Below are 26,275 nucleotides of genomic sequence, written 5' to 3'. Positions count from 1 at the left end.
AAGACTTTTGTATACAACCATCCATATATGGGAGACCTTAGAGATATGGAAAAACATGGTTATGCTTTGTTATACCTTGGGTAGGGTTCTCAAAATGTAAGACTGGCCACTAGTCTAAAAATGTGACTAGTAGAAATCTTGAGAAGTTGTAAAATGTGATTGCTGAATAGATCAAGACTGGAAATAATGGTTTTACTTATTTTACCCACAAATAAACTTTGAAAACCAGAGACACTCCGTACACAACAGGCCAAGTTGAGCAACATCTTTATTGTCCATGAAGAGCAATCACAAATGATCAAATATGCATACAACCCCACCAGCATGCCAGCATTGAAACTGTACAAAGTGTGAAGGAATGTATGGAAAAGCAGAATATCTGAAACACTTTTACATCCATATGCTTAGGGTACAGTACATGTCAATTCCCCTTTCTGATCCAAAATCCCTCCCTCTTAACATACTCAAACAGTATCACACATTTTCTGCTAGCACATCCTACTCTGTGCAAACTTGACCGTTCTTCCATCAACAGGTCATTGGGCAAAGGCTGGGGCCTGACTGTGGAGGTGTACATCTTAACCCTACCAGCTCCTGTTCCTAATGAGAGCCGAAACACCGTCAATGTCTCCAGCAGCAGACGGTGAGTCATTCTCTACTCCTGTGCCTTCTCTGGTACTTGTCATCACCTTTGACCTCTGACAGCAGGCCCTAAGGTTTATAACAACATGTGAGTGAGGTGGGGAGGAGGGAAATCTGACTGGGGATTGATGTACATTAAGGCAAAAAAATAATAATAATCATGTCTCTTTTTCACGCAACCAAAGTCGACGATAAGGCCTCATGGCTAAGGATGAACAATAATGATAATAACAATGATAATAACAATAATGATGAAGTGGCTTGCTGGGGTGGGCAAGGGAAAAAAACAAATTGGTAAATTCTAGGTGGTGTATTCTATTCTCATTCTAACTACCATGTTAACTTGTGTTTACTAGTGGAGGTTGAGTTCAGGGCGGGAGCAGCATGTGTGTAAAGACGACAGGGAGAATCTCAACTAGCAAAGCGATTAAGATGGTGGAACAGTTGATAGTACAATATGCCCTTGAGTGAGTCTACCTGATGGCAAGCACCACATCAAATACACAACATACAGCCCAAGGCATGCACCATCTGTTAGTGCACTACCATGACAACTGCACAAGAGTAGTGAACTGATTATTGGTGAGTGAAACTGATTATTTTGATCTTTCGGTATGAGGCAGCACTGGGGGCTTACGGCCTTTTTATTTTATTTTTACAATGTCATTATCTTTCACTTCCTTTGCCCTAGCCTCTGCCGAATCCTAAACTACTGGATGTTCCTGTTTTCAGGGGAAATGGACTTCTGCTTTTGGACATTAACAAGGCGACACGCCACCTTAACTCCTCCACATACAACAGAAAACTAGCAGGATGCGGACCTCCATAGGGCAAGAGTTGAATACCCCTTATGTAGGGGGGGGGGATCTAGTTTCAGGCCTAATTACTTTAAAAAAAAAAAAAAATTATACACCTGCTACATTAGGTTACCATGGCCCCAATCCCCATGTAAGAGGAGAGGGTTAAACATTTAAGGGGGGTAGGAGGAGCTGAAGTAAAGCATCTCATTATTTCACTGTAGGTTTAAAAAGACATGCTCTAGAAATGTTTAACCCCTACATTAAGCCCCACTTGGGCAAGCCCCTTAGTAATTTGAGTTTCATCCCCTCACCATTTGAGTGACGGCTAACAAGACGCACACACACACAGTAGAACGAGAGCAATGTCATAGTGCACATATTTGTGACATGCGATTTTCAGAGACCACTTTTGGATCGTGGGTGCTACTTTCATAACTACTGGCAAAAAAATACAAGAGTACAGGAGAATATCTTTAACAAGGCAGGTCTTGGTAAAATATATATATAAAAAATAAAAATAAACTAGCAAGGAGGCAGGCAAAGGAATGCTAAAGGAAATGATGTCGGGGAAGGATTGACCATAAAAGCTGATTAATATCAACAGTGACATGAACAAAGCCACAGTATACTATTATTCATACAATAGTCAGTCCTAACCAAATTCTTGGCAGGTTGAAGGCATTGAATCAATGATGGTGGATTTTGTGCAACCAATGAAAGCAGAGAAGGGATGGACGGACAGAGGGGGGCGTTGCGTCTGCTGCTGCTACTAATGCAGACGGATAAATGGGGAAAAAAGAGAGAGGGATGGAAGGGTCGGAATGAAGCGGAAAGGTCAGAATGAAGATTGAAGGCATGAGGATGGAATGAAGTACAAGAAAATAAACTCATGGTGAAATGGGGACATGGTTGTGGGGTTTGGTTTTGAAGGCCTCTTTCTTAATCTTTCCAGTCTTTCTTGATGTTGAGGTTCCACTCCCAAGAAAGGTGGTTGTGCTTATCGTCATCGGTGAACTTGGACTTGATGTTGTAGGTGCCGCGGGCCAGCATGCCTTTAGGAGCCTCCTCCAGCGGGGTCAGGAAGTCGTACTCGTTCGGCCTTGGCCCATAGCTCCCCACCATGTAGTCCGACTTGTCAACTACAGAGACCGAGAGAAAAGAAGGGCTGTTTGAATCACCAGGGAGGACAAGAAATACAGGGTGGTGTTCATCAGGAAATAAACAGAAAACTATCAAACAGGGTGTAACTACTTGGAGAAAATACTTGCTCGCTGCGAAGTTAGTTATCAATAAACAGGACTAATGAAAAACACGACTGATTGTTTTACTCCAATTTATAGAATTTGTTGTACTTTTATCCCTTTTTCTCCCAAATTTTGTGACATCCAATTGGTAGTTACAGCCTTGTCCCATCGCTGCAACTCCCCTACGGACTCGGGAGAGGCGAAGGACGAGAGCCACGAGACCTCCGAAACACGACCCTGCCAAGCTGCCCTGCGTCTTGACACACGGCTCACTTAATCCAGAAGTCAGCCGCACCAATGTGCCCAGAGGAAACATCGTTCAGCTGGGGACTGAAGTCAGCTTGCAGGCATCCGGCCCCCAGCAAGGAGTCGCTAGAGTGCAACGGGACAAGGAAATTTCGCTCGGCCAAACACTTCCCTAACCCGGAAGACACTGGGATTGAACCCGGGTCTGTAGTGACGCCTCAAGCACTGCATAGCAGTGCCGTAGACCGCTGCACCACTCAGGAGGCCTGCTCCAATTTATTTTGATCAATCGATTTCTCAATAAGCCTCACAAACACGACTCACTAATAAAGCAATTGACACACCAGGCTGTTTTGTGCCTCGACTTGCATCCAGTTTCAAACAAATATTTCACGCCCTGCCACTCTGCCTTTCTCTTCTGCTCAGTAAAATGTGAGATGAATGCCTCAAAACAATCTCAATAATATCCCTATTGACACTGTCGAGTCTGTTTTTCAGCCTCTATTTTTCAACCTTTTCATCCGGTTTCAAACAATATCTCAATTTCAGGCCCTGGCCCTTCTGCCTGTTTCTCTTGGCAGATTTAAAAGGGAAGGCAGTGTGTGGGCCGGGGCTGTCTGTCAACATTAAACAATGGTAGTCTCTACAGGCCTTAAGTGTTTACAGCTCGTCACTGAACTAATTCATTTAAAATGATTCCCTTACTGTCTAAAGCAACGGTGTTGATGTGGCATCATGCCACTTCTCTCTTCAATTCTGTCATGACCAACATTTGGAAACCATGACAATGTATCACCTAGTACATTCCCTTAACAGGGCAATCTGTAGAAACTGATGGTAGTGGGAAACTTCAACGTTGATGTCAACATTCGCTTCAGTCTGGGGCACAATTGCCCACATTTACTATGGGAGGAAGGCTTGTGCGGTTGAGATGGAGGTCAGGAGGGAACAAACAAGAGGGATAGGAAGCAGCAAGCACTCACTTCTCACTCCTTTCCTGTGGGTCTGCTGGACATACTTGAGTCCCGAGACAATCTCCTTGTTCACCTGCAGAGATAGAGGCATCGTTAGCAGCATGGAAAATCAATCTAGCTTATCGCAAGCTCATCTGACAGAAATAGGCCATTTAAAAGACCTAGTGAACCATGAAATCTGAAAAATACAATACCTACCGGTAAGCCAAGTTCATTAATGGCACAATCTGAGTGTTTGATTTTTAGTGGGGGGGAAAGAAAAGTGTAGCCACCACCTTTTTAGGGAAAGGGAAAAGGGGGATACCTAGTCAGTTGTACAACTGAATGCATTCAACTGAAATGTGTCTTCTGCATTTACCTTTATGTGGTCTTCATACAAACAGCAAGTGAACGACAGATTCTGTTATATTTCAGGTCAATTCAATATCTTACATGTTATACAGGTAACTGCCAAAAACAATGGAAACACTTGTGGGAATGAGAGGTAAAGTATATTGAAAGCAGGTGCTTCCACACAGGTGTGGCTCCTGGGTTCATTAAGAAATTAACATCCCATCATGCATAAAAATGCTGGGCAGGCCATTATTTTGCTACCATGGCTATGCCCCTATAGGATGACAATGCCCCCATCCACAGGCCACGAGTGGTCACTGAATGGTTTGATGAGCATTAAAATGATGTAAACCATAAGCCATGGCAGTCTCAGTCACCAGATCTCAAACCAATTGAACACTTATGGGAGATTCTGGCACGGCGCCTGAGACAGCGGTAACCCTCCAACAAAACATCAAATTATGGAATTTCTCGTGGAAGAATGGTGTCGCATCCCTCCAATAGAGTTCCAGTCACTTGTAGAATCTATGCCAAGGTGCATTGAAGCTGTTCTGACTCGTGGTGTCCCAACACCCTATTAGACACTATGTTGGGGTTTCCTTTATTTTGGCAGTTACCTGTACATTTAAATGTCAGCAAGGACCACTGCAAAAGATCTGAATTGTGCTCTCACTTTGAAGCTGATCTTTATTCTGTACTCCACTCCCTCCTTCAGGATAAAGGACTGCTTCTTAAAGGCCTCCAGATCTCCTGTTAGAAAGACAATGAGGGAATAAAACAAGGTTTCTCCAACTCTCTCACACACACACACTAACTAGGGCATGCAGCCGTCCACAGGGCCCCAGTGTGGAGTGTGAGAGCAGGGTGTCTAACAGCCATGTGGAGTCCTAGGCAGCTCTGACACCTCAGCAGGGGTCATTATCTCAGCCCAGCAGTGGCACTGCCTCATTAGCACACTTAATCAGGGTTTTTAATAGTGTCTTCTAGCAGTGCTGCAACACTCTCCTTTAACATCTAGCAGTGGAACAGACTGGGGAAACCGAAGCAATACCGTAATATCTTTATTCCCTCCACGATGAATGCTTCAAAACAGTTTTTACCCCAGAATTTGCAATAAGTGCTGTACATGGAAAGACGTAAGGCTTTGAAATGTTCAAAAGACACCTAATTAATTCCTATTCACCGTTTCCAGCATGTTACTTCTGACACGAGTGGCTGTCCTCGGGAAAAGTCACTACAAGTACATACACGAGTGTGATGCACGCACTTTTACTGGCGCTGGCCTGCCTCGTTCAGGGTGACTCAGGTCTAACAGATCAGTTTGTCAATGCCAGTTAGTGACACACTCAGAACCATTTCCCCCATGTTTTGAGATGCTCGTACGATAAGATGTCCATTTCTGGGAATTACAGTAAACAAAAGTACTACAGCTCACCTTGCAGGTCAAGGGTCAGTGGGTTCGGGGCAGTCTCACACATCAGTGTCAACCGTGTCACCTGGACGTTGGGAACGCTGGGATCTGCAACAAGACCAGACAAAGAACATGCAAATGAATCAAGGTAACTGACCCACAGCAACCTTGACACAATTACACCCTAGTTACTTGCTGATATGTAATGTTTGGTTTCAGACTTTTAAACTTTATAGGTCATTCGGTGTGAAAATACTTCAGAAAACGTATTTTATATTCTAACATTAAGCACAAAGACATTACTTAAATGTATTTTTACATAATTCTGCATTTGTGTCTAAATGACAACCAAACTGAATACATCCATGTAGAGATATCTGTGAAGTTATGGCCCTTACCTAGGCCTCCATTTAAACATTATAAGTTGTAATCAATTGTACAGACAAATACTTTTTAGATGCAACATTTAGGAATGAGGACTGCATGTATACTACCAGTAACAACCAGCTGTCCAACAGGCTGCCAAGATGAGAGCTGAAATCAGGACAGCTATCCATTAGTTGGAAGGGCCCCAACATTTGTTTATTTTGAGATAGCTAGTACCCATGGACTGTTTCTATAGCATTCTCCCAAAGCTAAACAGCAGTATTTTTTATTTTTTTTAAATTTCACCTTTAAATAACCAGGTAGGCCAGATGAGAAAAAGTTCTCATTTACAACTGCGACCTGGCCAAGATAAAGCAAAGCAGTGTGACGACAAAAACAGAGTTAAACAAACGTACAGTTATTAACACAATAGAAAAATCTATGTACAGTGTGCGCAAATGCAGAAGAGTATGGAATAAATAGAAATACATAGGCGATAGAGACAAAATAATTACAATTTAGCATTAACACTGGAGTGATAGGTGTGCAGATGATGTGCAAGTAGAGATACTGAGGTGCAAAAAGATAAATAACAATATGGGGATGAGGTAGTTGGGTGGGCTATTTACAGATAGGCTGTGTACAGGTACAGTGATCGGTAAGCTGCTCTGACAGTTGATGCTTAAAGTTAGAGAGGAAGATAAGTCTCCAGCTTCAGGAATTTTTGCAATTCGTTCCAGTCATTGGCAGCAGAGAACTGGAAGGAAAGGCGGCCAAAGGAGGTGTTGGCTTTGGGGGTGACCAGTGAAATATACCTGCTGGAGCGCGTACTGCGGGTGGGTGCTGAGTGAGCTGGTGACCAGTGAGCTGAGATAAGGCGGGGCTTTACCTAGCAAAGACTTATAGATGACCCGGATCCAGTGGGTTTGGCGACAAATAGGTAGCGAGGGCCAGCCAACGAGAGCATACAGGTCGCAATGGTGGGTAGTATATGGGGCTTTGGTGACAAAACAGATGGCACTGTGATAGCAAATTGCATGTAGTCTGAGTAGTGTGTTGGAGGCTATTTTGTAAATGACGTCACCAAAGTCTAGGATCGGTAGGATAGTCAGTTTTACGAGGGTGTTTGGCAGCATGAGTGAAGGATGCTTTATTGCGAAATAGGAAGCCAATTCTAGATTTAATGGATTGGAGATGCTTAATGTGAGTCTGGAAGGAGAGTTTACAGTCTAACCAGACACCTAGGTATTTGTAGTTGTCCACATATTCTAAATCAGAACCGTCCAGAGTAGTGATGCTAGTCAGGCGGGTGCGGGCAGCCATCGGTTGAAGAGCATGCATTTAGTTTTACTTGCATTTAAAAGCAGTTGGAAGCCACGGCAGGAGTGTTGTATGGCATTGAAGCTCGTCTGGAGGTTTGTTAATTTCTTGACGCACCCATCCCGTTAGCGGGATCATTTTCATCAACACCCACTGAATTGCAGCGCACCAAATTCAAATAAAATTACCAAATATTATTACATTTTCAGTAAATCACAAGTGCAATATAGCAAAACACAGCTTAGCTGGTTGTTAATCCACCTGGCGTGTCAGATTTCAAAATAGCTTTTCGGCGAAAGCATAACAAGTGTTAATGTAAGAACATCTCTCTCAGTAGACAAAATATCACAAACACCTAGCAGCCAAGTAGATTGGTCACTAAAGTCAGAAAAGCAAAAGATTAAATCGCTTACCTTTGATGATCTTCGGATGTTTGCACTCACGAGACTCCCAGTTACACAATAACTGTTCCTTTTGATCCATAAAGATTATTTTTTATATCCAAAATATCTCCATTTGTTTGGCGCGTTATGTTCAGAAATACACAGGCTCGAAGCAGTCACGACATCCCAGATGAAAATTCCAAATAGTATCCGTAATGTCCACAGAAACATGTCTAATGTTTTTTGTAATCAATCCTCAGGTTGTTTAAAAAATATATAATCGATAATATATAAACCGGGACTGTCGCTTTTTCAATAGGAGAGGGAGAGACAATGGCTGCCCCCACACTGTTGCGCAAGCAAAACTCTGCAAACACCCAGTTATCTTTCTCGCTCATTTTTGAAAGTAAAAGCCTGAAACTTTGTCTAAAGACTGTTGACACCTTAAGGAAGCCATAGGAAGAGGAATCTGGTTGGTATCCCTTTAAATGGAGGCAAGGCATCCAATGGAACAGAGAGCTTTCAGGAAAAACAGCACTTTGTTGGATTTTCCTCAGGTTTTCGCCTGCAAGATCAGTTCCGTTATACACAGACAATATTTTGACAGTTTTGGAAACTTTAGTGTTTTCTATCCTAATCTGACAATTATATGCATGTTCTAGTTTCTGGGCCTGAGAAATAGGTAGCGTCAAATGGGTATCCTGCCCCCTACACTCAAGAAATTAACACAGTGTCCAAAGAAGGGCCAGAGGCAAACAGAATGGTGTTGTCTGCGTAGCGGATCAGATTATCACCAGCAGCAAGAGCGACATCATTGATTGTTGGGATTATGAATAAATGAATAAACAATATCCCCATTTTAAATAGAATTGTAACTAAGTAAATTTACTCTGTTTTATTATATCTGATTAACAATATGAGTTCATAAGGGATTGTGTGACACGGACAAGGAGTAATTAAAGTTAATGAACACCATTCCAACTAGGAAGAAACAAATGGGTTGGAGACTGTAAACACATAAGGTCGTTAGCCTATAGTTGACCCTACAGAAACTTAGCTCTGGGGTTTTTAGATAAGACAGTGAGTGCATTCCTAGTTTTGTTAATTAGAACTGTCAGCTCAGTGGTGATCGATAATGTTGAGGGGTCAAAAGTTCTGGGAGTGTGTTAGTAAGTTAGAATGAACTTTTCACCTCAGTTTGTCCCAGTCGAGAGGGGATTCTGTTAAAGCAATGAAATGACGTCATGATCTGTATATAAACTGTTGCTCGTGGTTAAGTGTCAGCGCGCTCCGAGAATAAATTCTGTTACCTATTATTGAAAGCCTGTCTATTTTATGCGAACAAGAATATTATACATTCTCATAAAATAGATTAAGGGTTTTCAATTAATGAAAGCACATTGGCATAGTTAAATTACAGTAACATTGATATATACAGAGACAAGAGTTGGCCTGAGAATTGAACCCTGTGGCACCCCCATAGAGACTGCCAGAGGTACGGACAACAGGCCCTCCGATTTGACACACTGAACTCTGAGAAGTAGTTGGTTAACCAGGCTAGGCAGTCATTTGAGAAACCAAGAGTATGGAGTCTGCCAATAAGAATGTTGTGATTGACAGAGTCGAAAGCCTTGGCCAGGTCGATGAAGACGGCTACACAGTATTGTCTTTTATCGATGGTGGTTATGATATTGTTTAGGACCTTGAGCGTGGCTGAGGTGCACCCATGACCAGCTCGGAAACCAGAGAAGGTACGGTGGGATTTGAAATGGTCGGTGATCTGTTTGTTAACTTGGCTTTCGAAGATTTTAGAAAGGCAGGGAAGGATGGATAACGGTCTATAAAAGTTTGGGTCTAGATGGTCTCCCCCGTTGAAGAGGTGGATGACCGCGGCAGCTTTCCAATCTTTGGGGATCTCAGACGATACGAAAGGGATTGCAACAATTTCGGGAGATAATTTTAGAAAGAGAGGGTCCAGATTGTCTAGCCCAGCTGATTTGTAGGGATCCAGATTTTGCACCTCTTTCAGAACATCAGCTGTCTGGATTTGGGTGAAGGAGAAGCGGAGGGGGGCATGGGCAAGTTGCTGCAGGGGATGCAGAGCTGTTGGCCAGGGTAGGGGTAGCCAGGTGGAAAGCAATGCCAGCCGTAGAAAGATGCTTATTGAAATTCTCAATGAACCTGGATTTATCGGTGGTGACAGTGTTTCCTAGCCTCAGTGCAGTGGGCTGCTAGGAAGAGGTGCTCTTATTCTCCGTGGACTTTAGTGTCCCAAAGGTTTTGGGAATTAGTGCTACATGATGCAAATTTCTGTTTGAAAAAGCTAGCCTTAGCGTTCCTAATTGACTGTGTATATTGGTTCCTGACTTCTGTGAAAAGTTGCATATTGCGGGGGCTATTCGATGCTAATGCAGAACACCACAGGATGTTTTTGTGCTGGTCAAGGCCAGTCAAGTCTGGGGTGAACCAAGGGCTATATCTATTCTTAGTTCTACATTTCTTTTGAATGGGGCATGCTTATTTAAGATGGTGAGGAAAGCACTTTTGAAGAGCTACCAGGCATCCTCTACTGACGGGATGAGGTCAATATCCTTCCAGGATACCTGGGCCAGGTCGATTAGAAAGGCCTGCTCGCAGAAGTGTTTTAGGGAGCATTTGGCAGTGATGAGGCGTGGTCGTTTGACCGTGGACCCATTACGGATGCAGGCAATGAGGCAGTGATCGCTGAGCTCCTGGTTGAAGTCAGCAGAGCTGTATTTAGAGGGCAAGTTGGTCAGGATGATATCCAAGAGGGTGCCCATGGTTACAGATTAAGGATTGTACCTGGTAGGTTCCTTGATAATTTGTGTGAGATTGAGGGCACCTAGCTTAGATTGTAGGACGGCCGGGGTGTTAAGTATATCCCAGTTTAGAACACCTAACAGTACGAACTCTGATGATAGATGGGGGAGGACAATAAATTCATATATGGTGTCCAGGGCACAGCTGGGGGCTGAGGGGGGTCTATAACAAGCCGCAACGGTGAGAGAGACTTGTTTCTGGAAATTTGGATTTTTTTAAAGTAGAAGCTCAAATTGTTTGGGCACAGACCTGGATAGTATGACAGAACTCTGCAGGCGAACTTCGCCACCTTTGGCAGTTCTAGCTTGTCAGAAAATGTTGTCGTTGGGGATGAAAAATTCTGGATTTTTGGTGGCGTTCCTAAGCCAGGATTCAGACACGGCTAGGACATCAGGGTTGACGAAGTGTGCTAAAGCAGTGAATAACACAAACTTAGGGAGGAGGCTTCTGATGTTAACGTGCATGAAACCAAGGCTTTTACGGTTACAGAAGTCAACAAATGAGCGCGCCTGGGGAATAGGAGTGGTGCTGGGGGCTGCAGGGCCTGGGTTATCCTCTACATCACCAGAGGAACAGAGGAGGAGTAGGATAAAGGTACGGCTAAAGGCTATAAGAACTGGTCCTCTAGTGCGTTCGGAACAGAGAGTAAAAGGAGCAGATTTCTGGGCGCGGAAGAAAAGATTCAAGGCATAATGTACAGACAAGGGTATGATAGGATGTGAGTAAGGGAGCAATGGGTGAGTACGGGAGCCGTTCAGTTGTCGCTTCTTCAGTAGGCAAGCTGGAGACATGGTGATTCAGACACCTAAGCGGGTCGGGGCTAGCAGATGGGCCTTCAGCGACGTCGCAACGGAAGAGCCTGTTGAAACCACTTCGGACGAATACGTCGGCAGACCAGTCATGATGGATCGGCGGGACTCCGTGTCAGCAGTAAAGGGTCCAGGCCATATGGAAAAAGAGGTATTGTAGCTCAATAATTAGCTGGTGGACCTCTTTGGCTAGTTGGGAGATGGGCCTAGTTCGAGGCTAGCTCAAGGCTAACTGGTGCTTGCTTTGGGACAGAGACATTAGCCAGGCGTAGCCACTCGGATTGCAGCTAGCTAGCTGCGATGATCCTGTGTAAAGGTTCAGAGCTTGCGGTAGGAATTAGAAGATGTGGTAGAGAAAAAGCAGTTTGATATGCTCTGGGTTGATATCGTGCTGTGCAGACTGGCAGGTATTGACCGAGCTGAGGCTAGCTGGTGTCCGAATTAACGGTGAAGACAGCTAGCAGTGGCTAACTGACTAGTAGCTAGTTAGCTGGCTAGCTTCTGAATGGGGTTCCGGTTCTAAAGTATAAAAACAGCAGATCCGTACCACATTGGGTGAGGCGGGTTGCAGGAGAGTGTACTCAGTCCGTAGATGGAAAGTGAGATTAAAATATGAAATATATACGAGAAGAAAAAATAAATTAGGAATACTATATTTACACAAGAGAGGACACACGACCGACTGCTACGCCATCTTGGATATGACACGTAAAGATACTAAGCAGGCGGCAGGCAGACACGTATACAAACACACATATTGAGGGAGAAATTACAAACACACACACTCACCAGCGACAGCAGCAGCGCCGGCTCCTAGCAGAACCTCCTTGTACTTCCGGAGGCTCTCGTCATCCTGATCCAGCTCCTGGATTTCCTGCAGGGTCTTCTGGGCCGGGGGCTTGTAGTTGACCGTCTCACCTACGTCGTTCTCTGCAGCGATGGCTGCTAGCTGCTCCGGAGTCAAATCGTCCTCAGCCATGTCTGTGGAGAGAAAGAGAAGTGACAGAGAGAGGGTGGGGAAGAGGAAGAAGAGAGAGAGGAATGTTTACAACCAAGATAGACAAATAAATAGTTCCACTAATCGCTACTCCTCCCATGTGGCTTCATCTTAGAGGATGTAGTATATTCTGCTCAAATAAAAGGATGACGGCATCTCAATTACTATGAAATGCTGCTATGACATCACATAAGGCAACAAACAAGGAACTAAAACGCAGGAAGGTTCCCAGATCAGAAGAACCAAAAAAGGTGCAGAATCTTTTTTTTTTTTTCATCACAAAACAATTAAGTCACTACTGATGACTTATTCCTGGTTCTAATGTGAAAATTCTGGGCACACTAACAGCATCAGGCTAGTGGGAGACCATCTCCATCAAATGAGGTCATGTGTGAAAAGTCGCATGACATGGGCCCCTAACACACACAACATTGAGGTCAACTGTCCCAAGATGCAAAGAAATACAACATGACAAAACAACAAATGATGTCTTTTCCATTTTTAACTGCGTGTTCCTTCGCATTGGGAGAACCACCCGAGGGGTTGTTCTAAAAACGGATCAATCAAACACAGTCTCTCACAACCATTGTTCTCCAGGGGCCTCAGACTTTTCAAAACAAGCTCACACCAATCTACTTACACTGACTGTCATGTGTTATACAGTGATGTTGTCTTCCTTTCATTATTTAGCAAGTAAGTTCAACTACACTGACAGATGTGGTCAAGCTTCGGTCAAAACAACGTTGACATACAGAATTTACATGCTCCTAAAATAGACCACATTCTTAAGATCATTGCAATCAATGACCATGGTCCTTAAATGTTGTTGCCCGTTTGCCCCAGATCTGTAATGGCAAACTCCTAAGGTCATTTTCATGACCAAATTTGTTTGGATCTGGGCCGACTTCCAGGCTTAATTTGTGGGGCTTTCCTCAAGTAAAATCTGAATGAAACTGTTCTTGAAATTGCTTTTCTCAAAATTCAACTGTCCTTTGAACTCATGCCGACATCATTTGATGCCACCTTACCAACAACTAAAACCGTTTGACAGCAAGCCTAATGGCATTCACAACAAACAAGATGGCCAATAAAATCCACTCCAGATGGGTCATCCCCATCCAGGGGTTATAATTGGAATGAGAGGCCTCTCCTCAATATACTTGAGTCATGACAACTGGAGAGACTCACAAAAGCAGGAAGAGCTGTATTTATGCCAAGAAGGGTCCAACATTCCCAATAAGGCTTTCTCTCCCACAATAGCCTGATCATGAATCCTCTGTCTGTGTCTGCTACTGCAGAAACAGCACTCGGGAATGTAAAAAATAAAAAAATAAGTTATTTTCCACTTGATTTTGGTGATCTATCATTCTTCGCTGGAGCTTGGGGGAGTGAAAGTATTTAAATATTGGCATTTAGTGTTAACCAAAGAGCGGAAAACTATTAATTAAAAAAAAAAAGAGAGAAAAAAAAAGAAAAACTAGTAGCCTGGTGTGGAAAATGGAGCGGGGAGAATGAATGACGCAGTTTGTTTTGGAGTTTTGTATGGCGTACAGTGTATAGTACATGTATTAAGAAACTAATCCCTCACTAAAGCCAATCTACACGGTAACAAAGATATAGGAACAAAAAGTACACCATAAAACAAAAGAAAAATGGGAAATAAATTAGTACTGCTGCACTGGCCAATTGTCCAGAAGAAGAAAATCCCATTGCGAAATAATGCTTTTTAGCCTATTCATTGATGGAAATACCAGTCGATTTAAATACATTTGACTGGTGATGCTTATCGGTCTATAGGTTCATTTGCATAATTTAGTGGAATTAAATTTGTGTGTGTATATTGGTTATGCATCTCATTTATCACACTCGCACAGCACACAGCTACAGAGCCTTTAAGTGGAAAAACAGTCAGACAGTGTGAGAGCTGCTGATACAGCATCTCAAACAGCAAATGCATAAGCAATAGAATGCAGGCTTCATCAGGGTGCCACACACCACTTTGCAATGAGCTGGGGGCAGTATGCATTTTGAAAACATATACTTCATTTTTGGAATCCTGAACATTTTACTACATATCTTACCTTGCTTCAAAGTAGCCTAGCCAAAATCAGACCATATCCATAAAGGCAATTCTTTTATATCAACTTTCTTTGATTGTCCAGTAGCCAAAGCCACAATCCTTGTCATATTAGCAACCCATGCTAGTTGTTGCATATTTGTTCTCCCCTCTAAATATCATCTCTCTCACATGTAACTGCTTGCTTATGACAACGGTGTTTCCCCCTAATTGCATTATGGAACGAACATTCACACGTAGCGTACCGTCTTGTGCGCATTGCTGAGCTTATAAATATGAAGAAATAATAGTTGATCAACATTTTAGGGATAAATGTTATCGGTTGCATCAGACTCATGGCTTTTTAACTTTCGTTTTATGTAGCCTAGGCCTACTGGTTGTATGAACTTGGGATCTATCGTTCCACAACTGTCCCAGAGTCAGTTTGGAATAGGCTGTTTCTTTCTCGACAAGCTGGACAATAGAATAGGTCAACTTTTACATGGGGGATAGTAAATTAAAATAGGCTAGTGATTTTGCTTTTCGTTACTCGTCTTAGTGACTGAGGGAAAGTACATGTGGGACTCGGAATTAGGTAACATCGTTGCATTCTCGATTGGCATTTTCTGTTCAAATGAATTACCATAACCCAAACGGGACTCGTGTCTTCCTGAGCACCATTGGTGGACGCCCTAATTAGGTTACGCTCCCGATGCATATGGGTCCAGTAAAGAAATACTGCTGGTCAAACGTCCGGCACCACACATTCCGAACGGAAACCTTTTGCTGAATATAGAGATGTTTCTAAATGCGTTTATGTGAGCTTGTATCAAGAGTTAAGGAAGCCCACCATCAGTGTGACAGCGTAGTAGTTCCATCATAGCCCTAATGCTTAGTCAGTACCTCCCCACGGCCCATATACAAAAGACAAACAATAAGCCGTTAGAAGAGGTGAATAGGCCGGAGTTTAAACAACGGCAAGGCAAACCGCCTGAGTCTGCAATTATGATTTAGCCCTAATATGAAAGGCGTGTCATCTTATCTTGAAGGCAGCTTGGAACCTTGACAGCAAACACTCCAAATAATTGGACAAATGGTAAAAAATAAAGCCCTTCCACGCATCTATAACAATGATATGTGATGTTATATTACTGGCAGTGGTTTGTAACATGTTAACTGTAGGCGATTTCACAAAAGGCTAGTTTGCCTTGAAAACAACTGTACACAAAACATCTCATTAAAAGTTGGGAGAATGGGTATCCCCTTTGGCTAGAGAGGTGTTAACACTAACATAGAGAGTTGTCGAGTCTGACTCATGTCCAATTCTATAGAAAATAAAAACTTGAGACTTGACTTGGAGCCTCAAAACTTGAGACTGAAGATTTGAAATGATCTGGCCAGGTTATCGGGCCAAAATGAGTAACATTTTGTTACTGGGACAGAAGCACCATGGATTACTCTCCACGCAGCCAGAAACAGTTTGGTTTCATGCATGTTAACATCAGAAGCCTCCTCCCTAAGTTTGTTTTATTCAATGCTTTAGCACACTCTGCCAACCTAGATGTCCTAGCCATGTCTGAATCCTGGCTTAGGAAGACCACCAAAAACCCTGAAATTTCAATCCCTAACTACAACATTTTCCGATAAGATAGAACTGCCAAAGGGGGCGGTGTTGCAATCTACTGCAGAGATAGTAAGACAGAACTTTGCAGGCTATCCAGTACTGTACCCAAACAATTCGAGCTTCTACTTTTATAAATCCACCTTTCCAGAAACAAGTTTCTCACCATTGCCGCTGCTATAGACCACCCTCTGCCCCCAGCTGTGCCATGGACACCATGTGAATTGATTGCCCGCCATCTTCAGAGCTTGTGCTGCTAGATGACCTAAACAGGGACATGCTTAACACCCCGGCCATCCTACAATCTAAGCTTAATGCCCTCAATCTCACACAAATTACCAATGAACCCACGAGGTACAACCCCAAATCCATAAACACAGGCACCCTCATAGATATCATCCTAACCAACTTGCCCTCCAAATACACCTCTGCTGTCTTCAACCAAGATCTCAGCGATCACTGCCTGCATCCGTAATGTGTCTGAGGTCAAACGACTACCCCTCATCACTGTCAAATGCTCCCTAAAACACTCCAGCAAGCAGGCCTTTCTAATCAATCAGACCTGGGTATCCTGGAAGAATATTGACCCCATCCCGTCAGTAGAGGATGCCTTGTTATTCTTTAAAAAAGTGCCTTCCTCGCCATCTTAAAATGTGCATGCCCCACTCAAAGATTTTTGAACCAGGAACAGATATAGCCCTTGGTTCTCTCCAGACCTGACTGCCCTTGACCAGCACAAAAACATCCTGTGGCGTTCTGCATTAGCATCGAATAGCCCCCTTGATACACAACTTTTCAGGGAAGTTAGGAACAAATATACACAGGCAGTTTGATAAAGCTAGAAGGAAAGGCTTTCCTAACAAAAATGTGCATCCTGTAGAACAAACTCAAAAAAGTTCTGGGACACTAAAGTCCAAGGAGAATGCACCTCCTCCCAGCTGCCCACTGCACTGAGACTAGGAAACACTGTCACCACCAATAAATCCACTATAATTGAGAATTCCAATAAACATTTTTCTACGACTGGCCATACTTTCCACCTGGCTACCCCTACCCCAATCAACAGCCCTCCACCCCCCACAGCAACTCGCCCAAGCATCCCCATTTCTCCTTCAACCAAATCCAGATAGCTGATGTTCTGAAAAAGGCGCAAAATCTGGACGCCTACAAATCAGCCAGGCTAGACAATCTGGATCCTCTCTAAAATTATCAGCCACGCTCAAGGTCCAAAACGATATCATAACCGCCATTGATAAGATACATTACTGTGCAGCCGTATTCATAGGCCTGGCCAAGGCTTTCGACTCTGTCAATCACCACATTCTTATCGGCAGACAACAGCCTTGGTTTCTCAAATGATCGCCTCGCCTGGTTCACCAACTACTTCTCCGATAGAGTTCAGTGTGTCAAATCGGAGGGCCTGTTGTCCGGAGCTCTGGCAGTCTATGGGGGTGCCACAGGGTTCAATTCTCGGGCCTACTCTCTTCTCTGTATACATCAATGTTGCTCTTGCTGCTGAGGATTCTCTGATCCACCTCTACGCAGACGACACCATTCCGTATACCTCTGGCCCTTTGGACACTGTGTTAACTAACCTCCAGACGAGCTTCAATGCCATACAGCTCTCCTTCCGTGGCTTCCAACTGCTCTCAAACGCAAGTAAAACTAAATGCATGCTCTTCAACTGGTCGCTGCCTGCACCTGCAGCATCACTACTCTGGACGGTTCTGACTTAGAACATGTGGACAACTACCTAGGTGTCTGGTTAGACTAAACTCTCCTTCCAGACTCACATTAAGCATCTCCAATCCAAAATTAAATCTAGGATTTGCTATTTCCCAGGTTATGTCGGACTTCCGTATGTCCGTGTCCTAGATTTATGTCATTCTGGTTGTGCTTAATATAACCATGTGTGCCTTAGTGTGCATAGAAATAGGCTACGTGGTAACATTAAGCTAGCCATTCATACATGGAACAATAATGTTAAAAAATTGATTAAGTCGAATCTAACAATGTATGCAGAAATGGCCTTTTACATTGTTTATTGGCTGTAATTGCCAATTGTATGGTCCTGGCAGGGGCAAAGTGCTTATGTACCTGTTTGAGCTCCTGTTAGATTACATTTGGTTTCTCAAGGGGTGGTTGTGCAGTCTTGCCCTCGAATTGTGTCCGTTCAGATGTAGATGCCCCTGTATCAGGCTTAACCTGCCCTATTTCTTTTGTGCTATTGCCCGTGTATATTTGGTAAATCAACTAGGCTTTCGGTGATATACAGATGTTCATACCATCCTTCTCTCATCATGGAATTGAAGGTATTACCTGCATAGCACACAAGGCACTATAACAGTAAGGGGCTTTAGTGGAGCAGGTCGAGAGCTTCAAGTTCCTTGGTGTCCACATCCCCAACAAACTATCATGGTCCAAACACACCAAAGACGGTCGTGAAGAGGGCACGACCTATTCCCCCTCAGGAGACTGAAAAGATTTGGCATGGGTCCTCAGATCCTCAAAAAGTTCTACAGCTGCACCATCGAGAGCATCCTGACTGGTTGCATCACCGCCTGGTATGGCAACTGCCATCTGACCGCAAGGTGTTACAGAGGGTAGTATGTACGGCCGAGTACATCACCGGGGCCAAACTTCCTGGCATCCAGGACTTCTATACCAGGTGATGTCATTAGAAGGCCCCAAAAAATTGTCAAAGACTCCAGCCATCCTAGTCATAGACTTCTCTATGCTGCCGCATGGCAAGCGGTAACGGAGGGCCAAGTCTAGGTCCAAAAAGCTCCTTAAGAGTGTCTACCCCCAAGACATAAGACTGCTTAACAGTTAATCAAATGGCTACCCAGACTATTTGCATTGACCCCACCCCGTTTTTTAAATTTTACACTGCTGCTAATTGCTGTTTATTATCTAGGCATAGTCACTTTACCCCTACCTACATGTACATATTGCCTCAACTAATTCAGAGCGCACACTTGATAAAGCACAGAAATAGTGTCCACTGCATTAGAGGTCGACCGATTACGATTTTTCAACGCCAATACCGATTATTGGAGGACCAAAAAAGCCGATACCGATTAATCGGCCAATTTTTAAAATGTGCTTGTAATAATGACAATTACAACAATATTGAATTAACACTTATTTTAACTGAATATAATACATCAATAAAATAAATTTAGCCTCAAATAAATAATGAAACATGTTCAATTTGGTTTAAATAAATGCAAAAAAAGTGTTGGAAAAGAAAGTAAAAGTGCAATATGTGCCATGTAAGAAAGCTAACGTTTAAGTTCCTTGCTCAGAACATGAGAACATATGAAGGCTGGTGGTTCCTTTTAACATGAGTCTTCAATATTCCCAGGTAAGAAGTTTTAGGTTGTAGTTATTATAGGAATTATAGGACTATTTCCCTCTACACCATTTGTATTTCATTAACCTTTGACTATTGGATGTTCTTATAGGCACTTTAGTATTGCCAGTGTAACAGTATAGCTTCCGTCCCTCTCCTCGCTCCTCCCTGGGCTCGAACCAGCAACACAACAGCCACCATCGAAGCAGCTCTACCCATGCAGAGCAAGGGGAACAACTACTCCAAGTCTCAGAGCGAGTGACGTTTGAAACGCTATTTGCGCGCACCCCGCTAACTAGCTAGCCATTTCGGTTACACCAGCCAAATCTCGAGAGTTGATAGGCTTCAAGTCATAATGCTTGATGCACAACGTAGAGCTGCTGGCAAAACACACGAAAGTGCTGTTTGAATGACTGCTTACAAACCTGCTGCTGCCTACCACCGCTCAGTCAGATGCTTGTATGATCAGACAGAATATATGCAACGCAGGACACGAGATAAACTAGTAATATCATCAACCATGTGTAGGTAACTAGTGATTGTGATTGATTGATTGTTTTTTATAAAGATAAGTTTAATGCTAGCTAGCAACTTACCGTGGCTTACTGCATTCGCATAACAGGCAGTCTCCTTGTGGAGTGCAACGAGAGGCAGGTGGTTATAGCGTTGGACTAGTTAAATGTACGGTTGCAAGATTGGATCCCCCGAGCTGACATGGTGAACATCTGTCGTTCTGCCCCTGAACAAGGCAGTTAACCCACCGTTCCTAGGCAGTCATTGAAAATAAGAATATGTTCTTAACTGACTTGCCTAGTTAAATAAATAAAGTTAAAGGTGTAAAAAAAAAAAAAGATTTCCGTTTGTTATGAAAACTTGAAATCGGCCATTCCGATTAATCGGTCAACCTCTAATGTGCACCACACAACAGAGATTCACCGACAGGTATAGAACGCGATGGAATCACCAGCTCGCTTTTTCCAGTTGTGCTATACTCAGAGTTGATATTCACATAATAAATTCCCCTCGACCACAAATTGGGGAAAACCAACATTACAACATGTGGGTACCCAGTGTACAAGTAGGCTACGCGTAGCTAGCTATATGTGTGGAAACCACAAGTAAGACTTAACTTGTTTAGTATAGTATGTTTGGAACCCCATTCACTACTTATAGTCCATTTGTTCTGTTGGTCTTGGCAAGCTTAATATTCCGGTCGGTAGCTAGCACTCACATGGCTGCTAGCACCATCATGAAAAGGGGCATTTAGGAAGCCCTACAATATTACGTTTTTCTAAGTAGTGAGAACGCTAGGGAGCAGGCATATTTGAAAAGTAATGTTTAGGCATGTTGTACTTTAAGTTTGTAATTGATAAAAACAAGCAGACAAGAAATTGTGTTTGAAAAAAGGTTGATTTCTTGCTGTGAGCCAATGGTGTAACCTAAGGCAACCAGACGGTTTTCCTGATAGAATGCCGAGGCCCCTCCACCCTATCGAAAATGCTGACCAGACCGTGCACATGTTGATTTTGTTCAACTACACACGATCAGGACACGCAGGTTGAAATATAGAAACAAATTCTGAACCAACTATATTGATTTGGGGACAGGTCAAATAGCATGAAACATTTATGGCAATTTAGCTAGCTAACTTGCTGTTGCTAATTAATACGTCTGGGGTTATAATCATTGGGTTGTTATTTGACCTGAAATGCACAAGGTCCTCTAAGCGGACAATTAATCCATAGATTAAAAAAAGGTAAACCGAGTTAATTTCAGACTACTTATCATGACTTAATATGGCGGTTGGCAACCAACTTGAAGGTGCATTATTGTTTGGGGTGGCAGGTAGATTAGAGGTTAGAGCGTTGGGCCAGTAACCGAAAGGTTGCAAGATCAAATCCCAGAGCAGACAAGGAAAAAAAATAAAAAATAATAATCTGTTCTGCCCCTGAACAAGGCAGTTAACCCACTGTTCCTAGACCGTCATTGTAAATAAGAATTTGTTCTTAACTGACTTCCCTAGTTAAATGGCTAAAAAATTAAAATACCACCAACTGGAATGTGGACCTAAATTCATCTTGCAATCACCCACATGGAAATATGCTCTCAAAAACCAATGAGGAGAGAGGCACTTGCACTGCGTCACAAATAGAACCAAGTTCTATTTTAGTACCTGGCTACACAGACACTCGTTGAAGTGCGTGAGCAATGTGGGTGCAATGACTGAATTAACGTGTACATTTATTTTGCAACACACGGCATATAATACTGACGGAGTATTTTCAAACACACATGTGATTGGCTCAACTGTTCTGGGGAACAACGGTAAGCTTCATTATAGGGATGCACGATATATCGGAATCGGACGATATCAGCTAAAACCGCCAACCTTGTATCGGCCCAACGTCTAGTTTAATGCCGATGTTAAAAACCGAGGTCAAAGCTACCGTGCATACCTATATAATGTAAGGTACATGACGTAAAGAAGCCACGTTATATTTTGCTCTACACGTGCAACACAGCATTCCTAACCTAGCCCACAATGTCTACTGTGTGTATCAAGTACTCAACAAGTCAAGCAGTCATTTGAAAGTGTAAGAAAATTTCAGCGAGACAACTCAAAGGCGAAATCCATTACAGCCAAGATAATGGAATTTATTGTCCTTGACAATCAACCGTTCTCTGTCGTGGGTGATGTGTGCTTTCGCCGAGTGGTCGAGCACCGGTACACATCACCAACTGCGCTATTTTTCAGATGTTGCCCTAGAGGAGTTACACAATAATTGCATCACTGCTATTAGCTTCACAACATAAATGACTGTTTCAAGGTTTGGGGTCAATTAGAAATGTCCTTGTTTTTGAATGTTTTGTGTGTGCTTTTGTCCATTAAAATAACAAAATTAATCAGAAATAGAGCACAGACAGTGTTAATGTTGTAAATGACTATTGTAGCTGGAAACAGCAGATTTTTAATGGAATGTCTACATAGGCGTTTCAGCATTATCAGCAACCATCACTCCTGTGTTCCAATGGCACATAGCCTTTTAAAATGATAAACTTCGATTAGCTAATTGATCATTAGAAAACCCTTCTGCAATTATGTTAGCACAGGTGAAAACAGTTGTTCTGATTAAAGAAGCAATAAAACTGGCCCTCTTTAGACTAGTTGAGTATCTGGAGCATCAGCATTTGTGGGTGCGATTACAGGCTCAAAATGGCCAGAAACAAAGACCTTTCTTCTGAAACGCGTCAGTCTATTCTTGTTCTGAGAAATGAAGGCTATCCCATGTGGGAAATTGCGAAGAAACTGAAGATCTCGTACAACATTGTGTACTACTCCCTTCACAGAAGAGCACAAACTGGCTCTAACCAGAATAGAAAAAGGAGTGGGAGGCCGTGGTAAACAACTGAGCAAGAGGACAAGTACATTAGTGTGTCTAGTTTGAGAAACAGATGACTCACAAGTCCTCAACTGGCAGCTTCATTACCCGCAAAACACCAGTCTCAACGTCAACAGGGAAGAGGCAACTCTGGGACACTGGCCTTCAAGGCAGAGTTCCTCTGTCCAGTGTCTTTGTTCTTTTGCACATCTTAATCTTTTATTTTATTGGCCAGTCTGAGATATGGCTTTTCCTTTACAACTCTGCCTAGAAGGCCAGCATCCCAGAGTCGCCTCCTCACTGTTGACTTTGAGACTGGTGTTTAACTGCTACAAGGTCCCTATTTTGCAATTCTATAATCAAAATGTGTTGGTGACAAAATAATGAAAAGGGTTGTACGGTAGCCTCAATAAATAGACAAAGAATTGTGGTTGAACAAGTCATTGCATGTATAGATTTTAATATTGCTTGACTTAAAAAAAACACGTGACTTGACTTGCTCTTAGAATACACACCTTGAACTTGACACGAGACTCGACCCGTTCTACTTAGGACTCGGACCTTGTGACTTGAGACTTGCTCGTGACTCGAATAATAGTGACTCTGCTAACATACATCCAGCCTCCTGACCTGTCTGAACTAGCAGGCTGGGTGGAATGCCACAGAAGGAGAGAGCTCACCCTGCAGACAGTGGAACATGGATTTGACTACAGTGATAAACATGCCTGAGCACAGGGTAGCCAGGGGCCTGCTTAGACTCCAGCCTGGTCTCAGACTTGATGTAGGATAGTAAATGTAAATCAGGGACACTCAAATTAGTAGGATATGGTTACATAAGACAGAAGGTTACTTAAGGCAAAATCGAAAGGTGGGTGGTTGGTCGCGAATATCTAGCAGCCCAAAGGTTGTGTGTTCAAATTTCATCATGGACAACTTTAGCATTTGAGCTAATTAGCAACTACTTACTACTTGTTAGCTACTTAACATGCCCGCTAACCCTTCCCCTTTAACCAAACTCCTAACCTTAATCCCTAGCATAGCTAACATTAGCCACCTAGCTAACGGTAGCCACAACAAATTGGTTCGTAACAAATCATACATAATGGATGATGGTATCCACAAATTAATACATTCCATACGAAATCTACTTTCTTAGATCTGCGTAAAGAATAATACGAAACGTTCTAAGACCAGGTTGCAGACTCACACCGACTGCTTTTACACACAGACACCAGTGGTCGACCTACCTCCATCTTGCAAGAACAGACCCGAGGACAATCAGACGTGGACCCGACGACCAACCTAATGGGTCCAGGTTTAGACCCATGGAAAAGCTATATATATATATATATATATATATATATATATATATATACACACATCAGCCAAGTTCCTCTTCTGCTTAATGAATAGGTCTTTATATGTTGTCTAACCCTTCTATTTGTGTAAAACAAATATGCTATAGGCTATGCGGAGCTGTGGTGGGGTCCATTCGGGTCTATCAGCTGTAGTTACATAGACCCAAGACTCGAAGACAATCAAATAGGGCCCGGCCCGTATCCAAGGAAAAAGCTTGCACTTTGGACCCAGACCCACCCTGAACTGGTATTTGGTTGGAACCGTGAAGACCTCTATACCACATAATTAACCAAATAACTCAACTGTTTGGGTTGGCAAATGTGTGTCAGATTTGATAAACTTTTGACCAAATGTCATGTTGTTTCAGAGCTAATGTTATGTAATGATTTGCACTAAACTTTCAGTGCCATTTAAGAGTAAAATCTCACTTCCTATTCCCTACTCTTAGGCAAAATCCTCAACTTTGTCTGGGAGCTAGGGGCCAGGTGTTTGTCGGTCTGATTTTAACTCAGCTGGCAAGCGCATGGGATGTTCAGAACAGAAACATAACCATCTGCAAGCTCCTGATCATATACGAGAGATTGTTTGTCACGGATTGACTATCCATTGACAAATAATGATAATTTAAAGCAATTTCCAATGCTAACTTAATGGATGCTCAATTTAATGAGTCGTGATGTTCCATCGTACAGGGCTCAATCAATGTCGTCCTGGCTTCTAGTCTAAAGGGTCCACTACACCCGCCCAGTCAGAGGAAGATGTCAATTAGTTCTAGCAGACAGGATGTGGTACTTAACATTCAGGTTGACAGAGGAAACAAGTCTACCTACGCTAATGAATTTCCTCTCACATTCACCAACTAGAATTTGCATCAGTAAACATTAATGGATGAAATGAATTATAGTTGAAATAATGACTCATTATTTATTCAAACTTGTGAACAAAATGAGTTGTACTCTGCACAGGTGCAGAACAGTCTCTTTCTCCTGTGCAATCACTGACAATACTCTACACAGCCACCAGCTGTAAAATTATAATTTGCGTTGCAATGGAACTGGGTATGCAGTGTGCACTACAGATCAATATAGTATGTCAAAACATTTATCTTATCAACATTGCTTTATGAACTTGAGTTACTTCATGGAAGAGAAACATCTATAAAATAAACCTCATTTCCATTCTTTTGTTGTCTGTGGGTGGCTAGATAGCTTGAGTTGTAGCGTTAGCTTGCTGCAAATAAAGACTGACCGGTTAATGTAACGTTAGTTACTGACAGGGACAGATGCTAACTTGAGAATCCAAACGAAAAGCTACATAATTAGTTAAACAATTTGTTACACTATCTAAAGAACAAAGGTTACCTAATCGTCGAATTTAGCACTGTTTCAGGCGACAAAGTAAACGTCAAAGACAGCCAAATAGCTAGTCAGTGGTGTTAACACACTAGCTAACTAGTCTCTGAACGGCTAGACACTGCCGCAAGTCATCAAACTGCACGAGGATTGCTAGCTGGCTAGTTAGTAACATGGGTGTTGGACTCTAGCTACCTGCCACCCAATTAAACCGAACTGTTACAAATGTCCTGTGCTTTTACATAAGTCCCGTAAGTCCCATAAGTCACGTTTACTTAATGTTTCGCTGGCTACATATGGGCACTGCTGCAGCCAGGGTGTGAAGTATGTAACGTTAGATACCATAGCAGGCTAACGTTATCGTTATTGGCATGCTAACACAACTCAGCAAATTGCTAGTTAGCAAAGTTGGGACGAAATGACACCAGATACAAAGTAAGTCTAAAACATAATGAACCGTTCTGTGCTTGATCGTTAACTCTTGTATAGGTTGTGAAAGCAGGTCTTTACCGTTTTCCTGCTGTTTTTTCCCCAGGCGCTAGCAGAATAAGTGCTTCTGTTGCTCTTCCCTGTGCAAGTATGGCGAACAAGGAACGGCGCCGCCCCATACAACTCGTTTCCGGGAACTATGCCGCGGCGCGCACGCTCGTTGCAGGTGGTGTGCAGTTGCCGCGCACCCTACAGAGATTTTAGGTGAGGCTAATTTGAAGTCTTGAACAAGTAGCGGAAGTGTACTTAAACACTTCATTTGAATAGTTTCACATGTTAAAACGGTGGATTTTTTTT

At 42.8% G+C, this 26,275-nt stretch overlaps 1 protein-coding gene across 1 annotated transcript; it reads right to left on the bottom strand.

Moving 5' to 3' along the window:
* Window positions 1-1,619: 1,619 nt before the first annotated feature.
* LOC112245847 (rho GDP-dissociation inhibitor 1) lies at window positions 1,620-26,121 on the bottom strand. Its single transcript, XM_024414023.2, has 6 exons — window positions 26,000-26,121; window positions 12,159-12,350; window positions 5,675-5,758; window positions 4,913-4,989; window positions 3,916-3,979; window positions 1,620-2,581 (listed from the first exon to the last, which is right to left on the bottom strand). Exons 2-6 carry the CDS (start codon window positions 12,346-12,348, stop codon window positions 2,382-2,384), a joined length of 615 nt encoding a protein of 204 aa, XP_024269791.1. The 5' UTR covers window positions 12,349-12,350; window positions 26,000-26,121; the 3' UTR covers window positions 1,620-2,381.
* Window positions 26,122-26,275: the final 154 nt, after the last annotated feature.

Source organism: Oncorhynchus tshawytscha, linkage group LG32 (genome assembly GCF_018296145.1).
Source record: "Oncorhynchus tshawytscha isolate Ot180627B linkage group LG32, Otsh_v2.0, whole genome shotgun sequence".
NCBI lineage: Eukaryota > Metazoa > Chordata > Actinopteri > Salmoniformes > Salmonidae > Oncorhynchus > Oncorhynchus tshawytscha.
Note: the sequence above shows the minus strand (reverse complement) of the source record. Positions and strands in the feature narration are given on the sequence as shown.